Below are 17,041 nucleotides of genomic sequence, written 5' to 3'. Positions count from 1 at the left end.
ACAATGAATGGAGAGGGGCAGAGGAGAGAACTCTCCTCCATCCGCCCCGCCTCCCTGCTGGTCGCGCTGTGAGCGATACTCGCTCCTGTGTAACAGCACGGTCGCGAGGATACATGGGGACGAGTATTGACCATCGTTTGACCGACACTCGTCCCGTGTAAAAGAGCCTTAAAACGTCTTAAGTAACAGTGTTTTCAGTAATGTTGAAAAATTTTAAGTGATATTGTGAGATGAGTTTCTGCCCCACTAGGTATAATACAAATGTGACTTGACTGCCTGAAATCTATACGTATAATATGACTATAGAATCTCCACCAGACGTTAACCCTTTACAATCACATTAAAATTGGAAACGCCCTCCCGAAAATGTCTTTATTTTTTAATTATAGATTCTGAATTTGTTTCTTGTAAATTTGGCGTGTAACTCACCTTTCAGTGCGTTTTTAACCCCTTAGTAACGTAATTAATTTTGGCCTTAAAATCAGTATATCCTCTCCCTTTTGTGTTCCAGCAGTCAGAACTGTATTTTTTCCTCACTATAGTTGTATGACACCTTATGTTTTGCGGGATGAACTCCTAGTTTTTATACAAACCAATTTTGTGTTCATTTAAGGAATTTAATAACTTTGATAACATTTTTTTATGGTGCCACATTCTAAGAACAGAGCTTTTTCATTGACAGAGCTGTATGGTTGCTTACTTTTTGCAGGGTGACTTGTAGTTTTTGTTGGTACCATTTTGAGGTATATATGGCTTTCTGATAACTTTTCATTCCTGCTTTGGGGAAGGAAGATAACCAGAAAACTCTTTTGGTGGTTCTAATTTTTTTCTTTTATATGGGATTTACCATGCTGGATAAATGTAATATGTTATCGTATGGGTTGCTACGGATGTGGTGATATCAATTATGTGTGGTTTTATATGTACTTTTTATTTTATTTAAAAAAAATTTTTAAAGCATTGTATAAGGCCGGGCTCAAACGATAGTATCTCGCAGCGTGTGGGTTGCGTGATATGTGTTCGTCATGCAGCCAGTGCGCAATGAAATTGTATACAGGCTGCGGGCCGACCATCATCATGCACTATCTTGGCGTGTATGCGTACATAATGCGCGTCAAGATAGAACATGGTACGTCTTTTCTTGCGTAATATATGCAATTCATGTGAGCTGTAACATGGTGCAGCATGGTGGCCTATGCGATATTGGTGCAGCGTATTATGCGTGCAAAACCCACTCGCATAATATGCAATTGCCAAATGCTTGTATAAGACAGTCCTAAGGGAGTAGAAAAGCCATTTTATTTTGTATAAAATCATTTAGATTCTACAGTCAGCAATTAGTGCAGCAAATGCTGGGTTAAATGTGATTTAGATGAGCAAGTGGTCCTCTTTTCATTCCTTTTTAATGGGTGAAAAAACCCATATGTGACAATTAGAGAGCAAATATGTTCTCCTATTGATAAGGGGGTGGTGTGATAACATGAATGTTACCTCTCCCCATGACAGGAGGGCAGAAAGAGAATCACAGATTGTTCTCTGCTGCTGCTCATCTCCCCAGCCCTGCACACAGACCGAGTAGCAGCTGTAAACTTGGTATTCCTGGCTCCACTTAAAATGGCTGAAACTTCCGTTCTATCAGTGACCTTAAAAGCGTGTCAATAGCATGGATAGAACTGAAGCTACAGCTGTTGGAAGTAGAATGAACTCCGTTCACCCAAAACTGTAATGTCCCTTTCTTGCAGAACGAGCAGAGCTTAGGGGAATCTATAGGTGGCTTAAAGAATTTTCAGAATGTTAGCCTTTCCTAAGGAATCTTTATCAATATATGATCAAAGAGGCAGTGGTACTCACTGTGACGTCTGTAAGTGTACGGCTGGTATTGTACCTTATGTAAGTGAAGAAGGCTGAGCAGGAGCTGCTGCTGTCCTTTACTTCTACTGATCGGAAGTGGGCCTGGGTTGCGACTTCCATCAATTGTACACTGATGGCGAATCCTAATTCTAGGGCATCAATGTAATCTTGAAAACCCCTTTAAAGCAAAATTGACAAGAAACCTATGCATGCTGTGATAATAATGAGCTGTTGTGATGATGGAAGATGCCTTACAGTTGGTTAATCTTCAGTTTTAATGTGTTGTATCTCTGTGTTTCAGTGTATGGAAAACCAGTTGTCCAGTCTGGTTCGTCCAACTCTTCACCACTTCCTTTCCTACATTCTGGACCACCTCCTAATGCTGACAAAGAAGGAGAGGCTGTTCCTCCTGCAGCTGAAAATACCGGTGTGGACAACATACCACGTCCCCTGAGCCCCACCAAACTGACCCCAATAGTGCATTCACCTCTTAGATATCAAAGTGATGCAGATTTAGAAGCCCTTAGGAGAAAGCTTGCCAATGCTCCAAGACCTCTGAAGAAACGGAGTTCTATAACTGAGCCAGAAGGTCCCAGCGGACCCAACATACAGAAACTTCTCTATCAGCGCTTCAATACTTTAGCTGGAGGAATGGAGGCCGCACCTTTCTACCAACAGTGCAACTCGCAGGACTTTGGCATTTTAGCCGATGTGGACAATGGGAACACTGGCCCTAATGGTAACATAGAAGAGGCAGGTTCTCTGCCAGCAGCTGCTGTCCCCTCTACACATTCTCTGCCCCAACCTCCTTCACCACCACAACCACCAGAACCACAGATCTCAGCAGATGATAATGACAATAAGGTTTGTTCACCCATCACAGAAGAACTTAGCAGTGAGATTATAAACCAGATATCCGAAACAACAGAAGACAACAATAATAATAATCCAGTCATAGTACCTTCCATTGAGAAAACTCCTAGCCCTGTACTTGAAGTAGCATCTCCAGTGAAAGAGGAAGTTGCTTCACCACCCAGTGCCCCATCACAGACTCTTCCTGTAAGTAGAAACCTATAGATGTGGGAGTTTCTTTCAGTTGTTACCCACTCATAAGTGTACTCTTTTTTTCAATTCTAAATACTGTATATACTCGAGTATAAGCCGACTTTTTAAGCCCATTTTTATATGCTGGAAAAGCCCCCTCTCGGCTTATACTCAAGTCGCGAGTTTCTCCCATTGCTTTCAATGTGGCCGCGGCTGCTGCCGGAGGCCCCATTGAGAGCAGTGGACTGCTGGCACCCCTGCAGTGATTTTCAGGTAAGGGCTTTAAATATAAACCCTTTCCTGAAAATCATCCCTAGAATGTTTAAAAAGTATATAAACTCCTGTCCGCCGGGGCTCAGGAGCGTCTAGCCGTTTGGGTCCCATCACTGTAATGAAGTTCTTTCAGCAGGTGGGGATTTAAAATCCCCGACTGCTGAAAGGGCTGCGTCTGATTGGCTGAGCACTCAACCAATCACAGGCACTCAATGAATGACCGAGGGCTGCCTGTGATTGGCTGAGTGCTGTGACCAATCACAGGCAGTGCTCAGCTGTCATTCAGCGAATGGCTAAGCGCTGCATGTGATTGGCTGAGTGCTCAGCCAATCAGACGCAGCCCTTTCAGCAGGTGGGGATTTTAAATCCCCTCCTACTGAAAGAACTTCATTACAGTGACGGGACCCAAGCGGCTAGAGGCGCCTGAGCCCTGTCAGGTGATTTATATATATTTTTTATACATGCTAGGGATGATTTTCAGGGAAGGGCTTATATTTAAAGCCCTTCCCTGAAAATTACTGGCAGGGGTTGCTGGCAGACCATTGATTTCAATGGGGCTGCCGTGAGCAGCCGCAGCTCCAATGAAAGCAATGGTGCACGGACCATGCATTTCCTACCCTAAGCTTATACTTGAGGCACCTAATTTTCCCAGGTTTTTGTGGCGAAATTAGGTGCCCCTGCTTATACTCGGGTCGGCTAATACTGGGGTATATACGGTATCTCCTGAATTTTGAAATGTTCCAAGTTGAACTACGTCTGGTTTTCCATATCTGGTCTTAAGAACCACTATATGTAATACAGAGATGGGGAAAACAGAACTGTGTAGAAGTGAATTTGCCTTCATTACCAAGAAGTTTGATTGTTTTGTATTAATTCCTTAAAAACTACATGGACTGCACACACCATCCAATTCATAATGGGCAGAAGAGAAGGACACTTGAATTACTGCAGTCCTTTGTTTTCTGCCTGTTGTCAGCTGCAGGAGCCAAAAGAAAAAAGAGATTTTACCCACACAGGGAAGTGCAGGATGTTTGTGTGTCTATGGATGGAACTTGCTATTTAGTGCAGTCATGTGATTACAGCAGCTTCAGCACTAATTCAGGAAGTGTGTAGAAGAGTATTAGAGGAGGAGAGAGTGAAAAATGTAATATGAGCCAGCAGGTTTGTAGAAACTGTGACTGTGACTGGGCTGCAGCTCTACTGTATCTGTTACATTGCAGACAATGACTACTTTTTGTCAGCGATATAGGACAGGCCTCTACAGCACAGCTAGCTGAGCTTTGAATGATCTTGGTGTATTCTGAAACTTTTTTAACAGTGCAGCTATCTCCAGATATGTAGAAATCGTAGTTATGGTTTATGGTTTGGCTGCTTCATAACAAAGAAGTGAACACCACCCCCACTTTTCCTATAGTGAATTTCATTGTTGAGCATGTCTAGCTTTAAAAATAATTGTCATCTACCTACCCACATCCATCTGATAACTTTGCTCATCCAGAATTTCAAACTATGTGGAAAATGAGTTAAAGGAATTTTATTTACAGTGAACAGGCAGTCGTTCATAGTAGAACAACTAACTGCCTGTTTATATGGGCCGATTGTCATTCAGTTTTTCATACATGCATAAACTGAACAATGAACGTTAAAGCGGTTCTGTCATTAGAAAACCAAAAATCAATAATACAGCCCTCCCAAGGGTTGCAACTCCGAGACGTCTCTCCAATATTGGATTTTAGAGCCCGGAATATTGTTCAAGGCTATCGTGGATTTCGGGTGCCAGTGGCTTCTCTTTAGCCTAGGTTCACACAGGGCGGATTTGCCGCGGTTCTGCCGCAGCAGACTTGCCCGCGGCAAAACCGCCCGCGACCGCTAATCTCGGGATTAGCCAGCCATGTGGACGAGGTTTCTCAGAAACCTCGTCCACACGGGACGGCTAATCTGCTGCGGTAAGTCCGGTTGAAACCGTGGCTGCGGCCGCCGCAGCCGCGGTTTCAAAAGAAGCAGCATGTCTATTTACTTTCGTTTTTTTGTTTGTTTATGTCACGGCCGCGCTCTCCTCTGTGGGAGAGCTGGCCACAACGGAAAAGCATGCGGCCGGACCGCTTCAAAGCCGCCGCGGCTTAAACCGCGACGGTTCTCCCAGCGGAAATCTCGCGGTTTTTGCTGCGGCCAAACCGCAAGATTTCCGACGGGAATACGCCAAGTGTGAACCCAGCCTTACAGAGAAGTCCACTGGGCACCAGGTGAGTTGTTACTCACTTAATTGTAAATAAGGTTGCTTATTTATTTTTTTTCTAATATGAGGCGCTGAGTAATTGATACATAAAATCAATACTTGCCTATTCCTTTCCCGTCAGCCTTCTTACTGCATCTTCTCCTTGCCAATCTTCCCCTGGCTCCTCCTGTTCCTCGGGTCACCTCACCTCCAGCCGGCCGGTGTTTCTTCTTCCGGTACAAAGCGTCAAGTCTCTGCAGTCTCCTTCCTGCAGGGCAATGTATGCTATGTATCTAGTGACATAGAATTCATAGCCTAGCAGGGAGTGCTGAGCTATTGCAGAGACTGCGCATGCGTTCAGTCTCTCTGCAATAGTATATGAACTCTCGCAGCAAGACAGCGCGCATGCGCAAGTCTTGGCAATAGATCAGCATTCCTTCCTAGGTAGTGAACATTACATCACTAGTGACGTGAGCTTCACTGACCTGCCAGAAGAAGAATGCAGAGAATGGACGCATCGTAACAAGAAGAGGAGGATGCGGCCGGCTGGAGGTGACCCGGGAGACTGGAGAGTAGAAGATATTGGAAGAAGACTGACTGGGAAGGAATAGGCAAGCATTGATTTTTTTTTTTGATTTAAAACAACCTTACCCTTTTAAGAGAATGAATTATCATTCGTTGTTCACATTGAACGCTAATTAAGATTCTCGCTAGAGCATTAGATGGCAGGGAACATAATGCTAGATAACAGTTCTGTAGTACTGCAATGGATGCCTAGGTAAGGCAGGATATTAAAGTATACTAATGTTCACTGTGCATCAGGTAGTCAGAGGAGCAGTGTGGCCATCTTTGATTGTCCAGGACCAGAGGGTCACTTTAATGCTGTACACACAGATACGTTTGTTATATATAACTACCCTGCTGGTTTCTGGGGGATTAACTGTACTCCATCTCTTCTCCAAGACTGTGTTTGGACACACTTCTGTCCATGGACTCGCAGTCATTGCAATTACAAGAAGCCCACACCCTGCTACACTGTGTATAGGATATGTAATGTACATGGGTATTGTGATGCTGTACAATCCTGTTCCTTGTGTAATAGTAGAATGGTTTATTGTGTTGCTAATGTAATGACTTGCGGCTAACCCCCTCTCTATTTTCTCTAGGTGAAGCGCACAAATCTGAAGAAACCAAACTCTGAGAGGACAGGACATGGACTCCGAGTGAAGTTCAACCCTCTGGCTCTGTTGCTCGATGCATCTCTAGAAGGAGAGTTTGATCTAGTTCAGAGGATTATTTATGAGGTACATGGTTTTTTTAAAGCTTAATATACGAAATGAATAATGCCCCTGACCAGCCTGGGGGGTGCAGTACTGACGAGCTACGTTGTTTGTTCAGGTTGGTCTGTAGTATGACTCCCTTCCACAAGGGGTACGGTGGTGATGGAGTCCTTGCTTCATAAACAGGAACACTAATGGAAAAATCTTCTGCTGTTCAGACATTTCCTGCTTTGTGGGTATGATTTCTCAGAATTGACCTACTGTGTGCCCTGTTCAACAGGTGGAGGATCCCAGCAAACCCAATGATGAAGGTATCACGCCTCTACATAACGCTGTGTGCGCCGGGCACCACCACATAGTGAAGTTCTTGTTGGACTTTGGTGTTAACGTGAATGCAGCTGACAGCGATGGGTGGTAAGTGGTCTGAATCACAGTATAAGCGATGCTGAATTTAAATAACTAGTATAATGTGGCGATGATTGATGAGCTAGTTACGTCCCCGTTACATTTTAAGATCATCACAAAATTGTGTTATACGGGGTGGCCTAATCTACACGAGCAATATCTACGTGTCCCTGACACCACCCAATATTGCTCAGCCTATCTAATGAGTTCTCTCTCTCTCTTCCCCCCCCCCCCAAACCTCTTCTCTCTCTTCCCCTCCCCCCCAAACCTCTTCTCTCTCTTCCCCTCCCCCCCAAACCTCTTCTCTCTCTTCCCCTCCCCCCCAAACCTCTTCTCTCTCTTCCCCTCCCCCCCAAACCTCTTCTCTCTCTTTCTCCCCCCCAAACCTCTTCTTTCTCCCCCCCAACCTCTTTTCTCTTTCTCCCCCCCCAAACCTCTTCTCTCTTTCTCCCCCCCCAAACCTCTTCTGTCTTTCTCCCCCCCCAAACCTCTTGTCTTTCTCCCCCCCCAAACCTCTTGTCTTTCTCCCCCCCCAAACCTCTTGTCTTTCTCCCCCCCCAAACCTCTTGTCTTTCTCCCCCCCCCCAAACCTCTTGTCTTTCTCCCCCCCCCAAACCTCTTGTCTTTCTCCCCCCCCAAACCTCTTGTCTTTCTCCCCCCCCCAAACCTCTTGTCTTTCTCCCCCCCCCAAACCTCTTGTCTTTCCCCCCCCCCCAAACCTCTTGTCTTTCCCCCCCCCCCAAACCTCTTGTCTTTCTCCCCCCCAAACCTCTTGTCTTTCCCCCCCCCCCAAACCTCTTCTCTTCCCCCCCCCCCAACCTCTTCTCTCTTCCCCCCCCCCCAACCTCTTCTCTCTTTCTCCCCCCCCAAACCTCTTCTCTCTTTCTCCCCCCCCAAACCTCTTCTCTCTCTTTCTCCCCCCCCAAACCTCTTCTCTCTCTTTCTCCCCCCCCAAACCTCTTCTCTCTCTTTCTCCCCCCAAACCTCTTCTCTCTCTTTCTCCCCCCAAACCTCTTCTCTCTCTTTCTCCCCCCAAACCTCTTCTCTCTCTTTCTCCCCCCAAACCTCTTCTCTCTCTTTCTCCCCCCAAACCTCTTCTCTCTCTTTCTCCCCCCAAACCTCTTCTCTCTTTTTCTCCCCCCAAACCTCTTCTCTCTTTTTCTCCCCCCAAACCTCTTCTCTCTTTTTCTCCCCCCAAACCTCTTCTCTCTCTTTCTCCCCCCAAACCTCTTCTCTTTCATACCCCCAAACCTCTTCTCTCTTTCATACCCCCAAACCTCTTCTCTCTTTCATACCCCCAAACCTCTTCTCTCTCTTTCATACCCCCAAGCCTCTTCTCTCTCTTTCATACCCCCAAGCCTCTTCTCTCTTTCATACCCCCAAGCCTCTTCTCTCTCTTTCATACCCCCAAGCCTCTTCTCTCTCTTTCATACCCCCCAGCCTCTTCTCTCTCTTTCATACCCCCCAGCCTCTTCTCTTTCTTTCATACCCCCAAGCCTCTTCTCTCTCTTTCATACCCCCAAGCTTCTTGTCTCTTTCATACCCCCAAGCCTCTTCTCTCTCTTTCATACCCCCCAGCCTCTTCTCTCTCTTTCATACCCCCCAGCCTCTTCTCTCTCTTTCATACCCCCCAGCCTCTTTTTCTCCCCCCCCCCCAACCTCTTTTCTCTGTCTGCCCACTCTCTTATATCTGTGCTCATGACCACATTAAACTGGTTGTCCCGTATTTATTCTGTTATTTCATCCAAAATATAACGCATTTTTAATCTTTTTAAAAATGCTCCCAGGTGTAGATATTAAATTTTTCTAGTCGTAGTGCCTGTCACCGGTATGGGGATAACAGGTCTGATGGTCACCAATGTGTGACGTATGGCACCCAATGACAGACCACAGAGTCGACTTATTCCAGCTCCCTGGATTCTGCCCTTGTGCAAAATGCAGACCAAAAGCTCACCCAACCTGAGAAGACAGAATGCAGAGTCAAAGCTTCAACCTTCTCTTTATTAATAACCAGTGAATAGCACGCATTTCAGGACTTCATCACATTGCGCTGAGATGTTCTGTTATGGCTCTGCAATCAGCTTAATCGCATCCCGGGTATAGTGGCTTCTCAGAAATCCTCTGCGCACAAGAGAAGTTGGCTTCAAAATCGACTTCGCATTGTCTTCTCCTGTGGGATATATGTGCCATGTCCTGGTTTTCGCCTATGTTAACCCCTATGCTCAGTGCCATATGACCTCTTATACCTCAGTGCATCCTCTTATACACAGCAGTGTAGTGATTCTTGCTATTGTACAGACCAACCAATAAGCATCAAAGCACTAGAAGCAGCTTCTGACCAGCTACATTAGGTGGACGTCCTGAGAGTCACCAAAAAATAAGCCAGGCGCATCGGGACATGTAGCCGAATTTGGACATGAGAGCAGTTTTTACAATTGCTTTGGTTGACCTAACAGAGAAGTGACATACTTAATCATGGGAACGCCCTTTTAACAGTCATGTTACAAAACCGCTGACTATGCCGGGGGCCGAGTAACAAGTACTGTTCTGGGGCAGTGCAGGAGATGGGCACAGATGAGTTTACTATATCATTTGTCATTCATTGCTGCTGTGTTTCCCTCTGTCAGGACTCCTCTACACTGCGCCGCCTCATGTAACAGTGTTCACCTCTGCAAGATGCTGGTGGAATGCGGGGCAGCCCTTTTTGCGACCACAATCAGTGATATAGAGACCGCTGCAGACAAGTGTGAAGAGATGGAAGAGGGATATATTCAGTGTTCTCAGTTCCTTTATGGTAAATTAAGCGTTTGCATTATTGTGTATAGAAAATATATCGGGTTTTTTTTGCATATTTTGGGTATCCCGTGGATATTTCATAAATGTATATGGTGGAAAAGCTCAAGGTTAAATATGACACGTAAGGATGTCACCTGTGGTTCTCTCCTAGCCAAGACCGGAGCAGCTTCTTTCCAATATCTCATCTCTTGCTCATCAATCCTCCTTATCGCTCTAGGAAAGAGCACTGCGCCCGTTCAACTTTTAGCTTTGACATCTGGTAGGGTCCCAGCACACGGACATTACATCTTCTGAAATGTTATGCTAAATCGGAAGATATGTTAAGGTGGACCCCAAAATAAAACAAAACATGGCAAATATAGAGTGCGCCCATACAGATACAATATAGTATCAGTTTGTAGGGCTGTTGGAGGGGACCAGACAAGTTTTGTGTTCAGTGTTCTGCAATGCCACCACAGCACAAAATAAATATTCCATATTTGGATTAAGATGAATGTGCTTCATGTGTTATGCATGGATGTGTCAAGTCCTCTAAAGGCTACGTTCACATGTAGCATATTTTCAGCAGTAGAAAATTCACCGTGGATTTGCATCACGGTCCACATATAACACATGGATTTCACTCCATCGTTTGAAGCAGTGCAATAGATGCTGAAAATCTGCAGTGAATTTAAACTTGGCATTGCAGGTCAATTTACACTGCTGGTTTTTTTTTCTGCAGTTTTGATGAGATGTAAAAAAAATAAAATAAATCGCATCCACACTGCTCGTACTGTAGAAATATTGTGAATTTTACACAGTAAATCCACAGCATTTCTACTATTTGAACATATCCTAGAGATGTTCTTTTTGCTCTTGTTAATAGGTGAAGGGCCTCGACAAGGAGACCAACTCTATTAACTTTGTATTCCCCACTTCAGTTTTTCTTTTGTAAACACTGATGTTTCCTACATGCAGCATGAACTGGATGACCAATAATTGGAATCTCTTTCTACCTATTAACCCTCCTTACTACACGCAGGTGTTCAAGAGAAGCTGGGCGTCATGAATAAAGGTCTAGTATATGGTCTGTGGGATTATGAAGCACAGAATGCCGATGAACTGTCATTCAGAGAAGGTGATGCCATTACAATCCTGAGGCGCAAAGATGATACGGAGACAGATTGGTGGTGGGCACGTCTGAATGATAAGGAGGGATATGTGCCTAAGAACCTGTTGGGGGTAAGATATTTCAGTTCAGTTTTTAATGTTATATTAGGTTTCACTATATCTACTTTTGATGCATTAATAAAGAAAAGTTATATAATTGGCGTGTTTTAACATCAGAGCCATCCGATTCTATAGGTGATGTGCAGTGCATTCTACTGTCAGAACCACCTGATTCCACATTATGGATCCATACAGCTGTGACGGGGGTGGAGGACCTCCATCTCCACTGACTACCTGCACTGCGTCCCTTTTTATTGGCCCAGTTCATATTTTTGCCCCACCAGCTTCATGTGAATTAAGTGATTGATATGAAGCCTCCTTTTTCTTCACAAAGAGGCTCTACAGCAGCTGGGATTGTGGTTTTGTTATCAACTATAATGTAACTGAGAATTGTCAGATTTATGGTGTATCCTATGGAATGCTTAAGATAGGAATACCCCTTTAACTTCTTCACCTCTTCCCGACCACCTCACACGGCAGCTAGCAGCGTGCTACTTTGCCAAGCTGCTATATATTTATGGTCCCACTTCCAGCAGGGATCACATGCTTGCTGATTCTTCAAAGCTATAATTAACAGCCTTTGGTCCAATTGTCAAGTGATTAGTTGACGTACTGATAAGGTCTCCTGGTCCTGGAAGGACAGAAACATTCAGTTCCTGCTGTGAAGAGCTGCTGGGAGGCCTGCCGCAGGGATGCAATGGTGCAGCTTTTCTGCACGTCTGTGACTACTGATCTCTGCTAGCAGTGATCTGATGGGCTGTTACCAATAGTATGTGGGGACAGTAGGGAACACATGGTTAATGTGCTCCCTGCTAACCTGTAACCCCACAGTAAAAAAAATAATACAGTAAAACATGTAAAAAAAAAAAAGGATAAATAAAACAATCATCCCTTCAACAAAGTGCATAACACGAATTTTAGGCCTCCTGCATGGTATGGATGCGTTTTGCATAAGCGTCAGGTGCTCGTGCATTATTTAAGTCCCTGTCACTCAGAATGTATGATACAAAAACATAAAATAACTTAAAACTCCCCAGCCACTAATTTTACTCCTACCAAGGCCCAATCTACTTGCCCCTTTTATTTAAAATGTCCTTTGTCGATTATCATCCACCTACAGAGGGAGCTAAAATAGGGTTTTTGTTGTCACCACTATAGCAGCGTTATGAATTGCACAATATACACACGTGGTGTTACACACAGGAGAACTAGAGGACTACTTTTTGGAGTAAATATTAAACAAACATTAAAAAAATCAGCTGATTGCCCTGCTGGGCCTGGGGTGATCTGTTAATTGCCCCGAGCCATGAAGTTTTGGTAGGGTTGTACATCTTTTCAACTAAAAAGTACAGGATTTTACATTTATTTTTTTAGAATTTTTGACCAATTTAGACAATTAACTATTTATTTTTCTGTTGACATAGCTGTATATTTACTTGCTTTTTATGGGACTTGTATTTATTTTTACTGCCATAATTTGGGGTACATACAATGTATGGATTAACTTTCGCAAAGTTTCTTTTCATCTTCCACTACAGAAAAAAAAAAGAATTCCCCATTGTTTGGTTCTTAAAGGGAACCTATCAACTATAAGCATCATAACTTATGGTGCATATAGCTGCTGATCGGTTCCCTTTAAATTTATGCAATATGGTATGTGGTGCCTTTATTCTTATGAGTTGGTATGATTACAGCAAGACTGAATACGTTTTTCATGTTCCACTAATTTTGCACAATAATAGTATTTTTTAATTCATGTAGCCATATAGATTAACTTTTGTTTTTCGTTTGTGGGGATAGAGTGTATATATAGATAAGCATATATATAAATTGTTTAATATTTTTTTCTCTTTTTATGTAACAGTTGTGTCAAATAAAACCTGCTTTTATAGATTTTTTTTTTGTTTAAGGCCCCCTCCCTCTAACCCCCTAGATATCAGTGTCATCCCTGATCCTAGCAGTTACTATATATTTTATATCCATTTATATTAAAGGGGTTCTGACATGAATAACGTTTTATGCTTTAGCAGCCATTGTTCCCTGGTCTGCCTAATGGACACAGGGAACCCACGAGTTTTGGCTGTTAAAGCATAAAAACATAACTTGCCTTGTCTCCTGTTGTTGTCATCATCAGGGGCTCATCTCCCAGCAGGCAGCCTTCTTCCTCCGACGAGCCGCCCACCTCCGGGATTGCGCGTATGCGCGGTGGAGAGGTGCCTTCTGACAGGAGTCAGGACGCGCCACGTCTCTACTGCGCAAGCGCAGAATCCTGGAGTTCAGCCAGGATGGACAGGTTGCCCGCAGCTAGCACTGCTTGTGACGTGCTTACTGTGGGTGGCCCGTCTGTTCACCTCGGAAGTGGTTGACAGACGGAGCAGAGCAGGAAGCCGTCATTTTGACTGCTCCTGCTCTCCTTCTAGAAGCCACAGAAGAAGATGCCGGACAGAGGGCAATCGGTCCTGGCCAGGCAAGTAAATTTTTTTTTTTCCGTGTCAGAACCCCTTTAAAGCTGCGCACACCTAATGCCTTGGCAGTATAGTGGACTGTGCATAAACATTTACAGAAAAGTTAGTTTGCTCTTATTAGATGTAAATCCTAATATTTTTCCTCCTCCTGTCATGTGTTTTGCAGCTGTACCCGCGCATAAAGCCCCGGCAGAGAACTCTAGCTTGAGTTGTATAGAACCCATCCTATGTTCACACTGGAAACTGCAGAACAAGTGCTGGAAACATTTCATCAGGACGCAGCTGCAGTCGGAGGACATTTCACATTCAGTATGTCTTGCGTAAGAACAGAAGAGGCTACAGTACTTTGTCCCGAGTTGTATTATAAAGCTCCCCCTAGTGGTCGTAGTGCGAGCCAAGTGTTTGCATCACTCCGTGGTGATGCCATAGGACGTCTGCAAGAACTATATCGCTGTGCTCTAGTGCACATTGGCTGTTCTTTGGTACCACAGAGAGGTCTCCGGTGTAAATAACTTTAATTTCATGCTTTTCGACAATGTTTTAACGCCTGTGCATAGTACCGGGTGGACCCCTTGCATCTCAACACGTGATGGACACTATACCGTAGGCGGTTCAACATATTCACTCACCTTTTCATCTTCATTTCCAGTTGGAATCCTTTTTATTTGCCAATTGAGAGTGCCCAGAAACTTTTTTTTTTAACACTGAAAAAGGATGTCGGAAGGAGGAATTTGTATGTAGATGAAAGACTGCAGCAGAGAGGAAAGTGTAAAGCGCAGGTTGAGTTTCAAAGACCAAATGTGTTATTGAAGACGTCAGGGAAGTGTATGGTGAGGAGGGCGAGGAACGCTGTGTTTTCTATGTTCGTGATGGGAATTGTAAGTGGGGGAGGGGCAGAACACTATTTGCACTTTGATTCATTTCTGCATTTGCAGAACATAGCACATGGAATGCTTGTTTAGTTACATGGTCAATGCGCACTAGCGGGCAGGGGATATGGCTCCCGTGGTACCTCCGGCAGCAGGTGCCAAGCTTTATAACCCAAGTATTGAGTGCCCAGATCACCAGACCTCACGTTGCTCTGGGTCCACTTTTCGGTTTATCCCACTACTACACTATTAGTTTGTTTTTTTTCTTCTCCACAAGTTATGTTTGATGTAGAATTTGGATATACAAAGTGAATTTGACGCTGAAGGGGTTGTGTAATGTTAGAAATATATAACTGCTTTCTTCTAGAACATCGCCTTTTTGTTCATGGGTCGTTTTTGGTATTGTAGCATGGAAATAATTGGAGCAGAGCTGCAATACTAAACACGACCAAGAGTGGCGCCCTTTCCAGAAGCAAGCAGCCATGTTTTTCTATTCTTATACAATCCCCTTTACATATACAAATGCACAGCCTATATAGTTAACTACAAGTCCCAGGGTAGCTGGGATATTTAGGGTAACAGCTGGAAAGCCAAAGAATAGACGTAAGAGCCACTGTCTGTGTGATTTGTAAATGTTGGAGGGATTCAATAACTATCCATGGGGGCATTGTTGTCACCCAGCAATGAAGTTTTACTGGATAGAGAAGTAGGGACAAAGTCCTTAAAACTGTCTGCAATCTGTTGTAAAACTACACCAAGCATGCCATGACGACTTCACCATGGCTGGGCATGCTGGGAGTTGTAGTTTTGCAACAGCTTGAGAACCGCTGTGTATATAACTGTGACAGGCAATGGTTTGCAAGAGATTGGCGTGCGTGATAATTGCTCTGAAAGTGTGTTGGACTTTTCTGGAAGGGATGCAATAAGCTATACACTGTATTGTGAAGTATATATGACTTTCACTGGAACTCACTGTACATGCTTTAATACCAGAAGTATTCTCCTTACGTTTTAGGCCGTGTTAAGCCCTTCTCCTTGAGGTGTACCAGACACAGCCCTACCACAGATACGTGTCATTTCTATTATGTTTTCACATGATGCCGTGCTAAATATGCTCTTAAAGATGTTTGCATTCAGTGTACATATTGTGGTGATGGTGGGGAAAAGTACAAGGTTATTTGTTTAAATTTATTTGCTACTACTGACGTTTGTTTCTGAAGAGATCTAGATGAAATCCCGTTGTAAATTATCAATAAAATGCTAAAGCATGTTCAACTATTGTATGTCTGCCATTTAGTTATTGGAGAGGGGAGGGGGGGGGGGGTGTAAGACGCTGCCAACTACCCCATCTACTTGTATCCGCCGTCTAAGTACAGCTTATAGGGAAGTGCCTGATATAGATTCTATATCAATGCGCCCTTATTGGATAATCATCATTAGGGGCGTCGGTAACAGGCATTCATTTTTTTGGCAAGGTTATTCATCTGACGATCACTTTTAACTGCATACACATCAGGAAGCCATACCAACTTTTCCAATCACTAGAATGGAGTCCTGAGTCCTTCATTCTTTTTAAAGAGTAGCAACTTCCTAAAAACTTTTGTCCTGTCAAGTTTTGGTCAGTGGGGTCCTGCTGATCATTGAAAAGAAGGGGCTTCGTTACTCTCCTGCACTCCTTCAGCTCTTTGCCGCCAGTCGGCTCCTCACGGTAGAAGTCTATGAATCTATAGGTCAGTCTTGCAGCTGCCGCGAGGAGCCGATAGACAGCTGAAGAGAGAAAGAAGAAGAGTCTCAGCAGCAGGACTCCTACTAAATCAAAACTTTTGACATGTCAAGTTTTAAAAAAAGTGCAGTTACTCTTTAAACTAGTCACTGTGGTCTTGCATAGATCCTGCCTCTAAATTTAAAGGCCCATTTACACCAGCAGATGATCACTCAAACAGTTTGAGTGAGAGCTTTGAGCGATCATTTTGCATAAACTATTAAGTAGCTACTTAAGTACCAATTAAGTGTGCAAATGAAGCCTTCCCTGAACACAGATCCTTTGTTCGCCAGGGGAAAGCAATGCTATCAGCACTCCCCTTGGAGAACTGCTGATGAGGCTGAACCACGATTTTTAGGTTAGACTGAGCCGAAAAATGCATGATGGGCGCTCGTTTAGACGCACTGATGATCTCTAAAACGATTGCCGATTTTAGGGTTTTTTTAAAGCGATCATCAGCTGGTGTAAATGGGCCTTTACATATATAGGGCCAAATAAAACAGATTTTGAGCAGCAGCATGCATGACTGATTTCCCAAAATTCAGACTCCCCTGTGGCTGCACAGCAAGATGAAATGGGGAGCTCTGGACCCTACTATAGTCACTAGTTATCACTCCTTCAGAGGATAACTGAGTTATTGCTGGGGATCCAAAGATGTTGTCCCTCAATGGATATTTAAATAGTGCCTAAAAGGATGGATGATAGAACTCTGCTACATCTACAGGTAAGTGACAGCATCTTAAGTGAAAATATAAAGCTAATCAATTCTGTACTCTAGTTTTCCATCTATGATGGGAAGTGATAAGTAACCTGGCCGTGCCGAGTTGTCTTCCCCTAATAAAGTCGTGTAAAACAATCCATCAGAAGCAGTA

At 43.9% G+C, this 17,041-nt stretch overlaps 1 protein-coding gene across 2 annotated transcripts in view; it reads left to right on the top strand.

Moving 5' to 3' along the window:
* Nucleotides 1-15,686, top strand: part of PPP1R13B (protein phosphatase 1 regulatory subunit 13B) — a 90,802-nt gene extending 75,116 nt beyond the window's left edge. For both annotated transcript variants that reach the window (XM_066608135.1, XM_066608134.1), the window contains exons 12-17: nucleotides 2,153-2,910; nucleotides 6,550-6,687; nucleotides 6,944-7,077; nucleotides 9,696-9,862; nucleotides 10,886-11,085; nucleotides 13,705-15,686. In XM_066608135.1, coding sequence (XP_066464232.1) covers nucleotides 2,153-2,910; nucleotides 6,550-6,687; nucleotides 6,944-7,077; nucleotides 9,696-9,862; nucleotides 10,886-11,085; nucleotides 13,705-13,746 — 1,439 coding nt within the window. In that variant the 3' untranslated portion in view covers nucleotides 13,747-15,686. The remainder of the gene's footprint in view (nucleotides 1-2,152; nucleotides 2,911-6,549; nucleotides 6,688-6,943; nucleotides 7,078-9,695; nucleotides 9,863-10,885; nucleotides 11,086-13,704) is intronic.
* The last annotated feature ends 1,355 nt before the right edge of the window (nucleotides 15,687-17,041 follow it).

The sequence above is a fragment of the Eleutherodactylus coqui genome, chromosome 6 (assembly GCF_035609145.1).
Source record: "Eleutherodactylus coqui strain aEleCoq1 chromosome 6, aEleCoq1.hap1, whole genome shotgun sequence".
NCBI lineage: Eukaryota > Metazoa > Chordata > Amphibia > Anura > Eleutherodactylidae > Eleutherodactylus > Eleutherodactylus coqui.
This window is presented reverse-complemented; position numbering and strand designations above follow the sequence as displayed.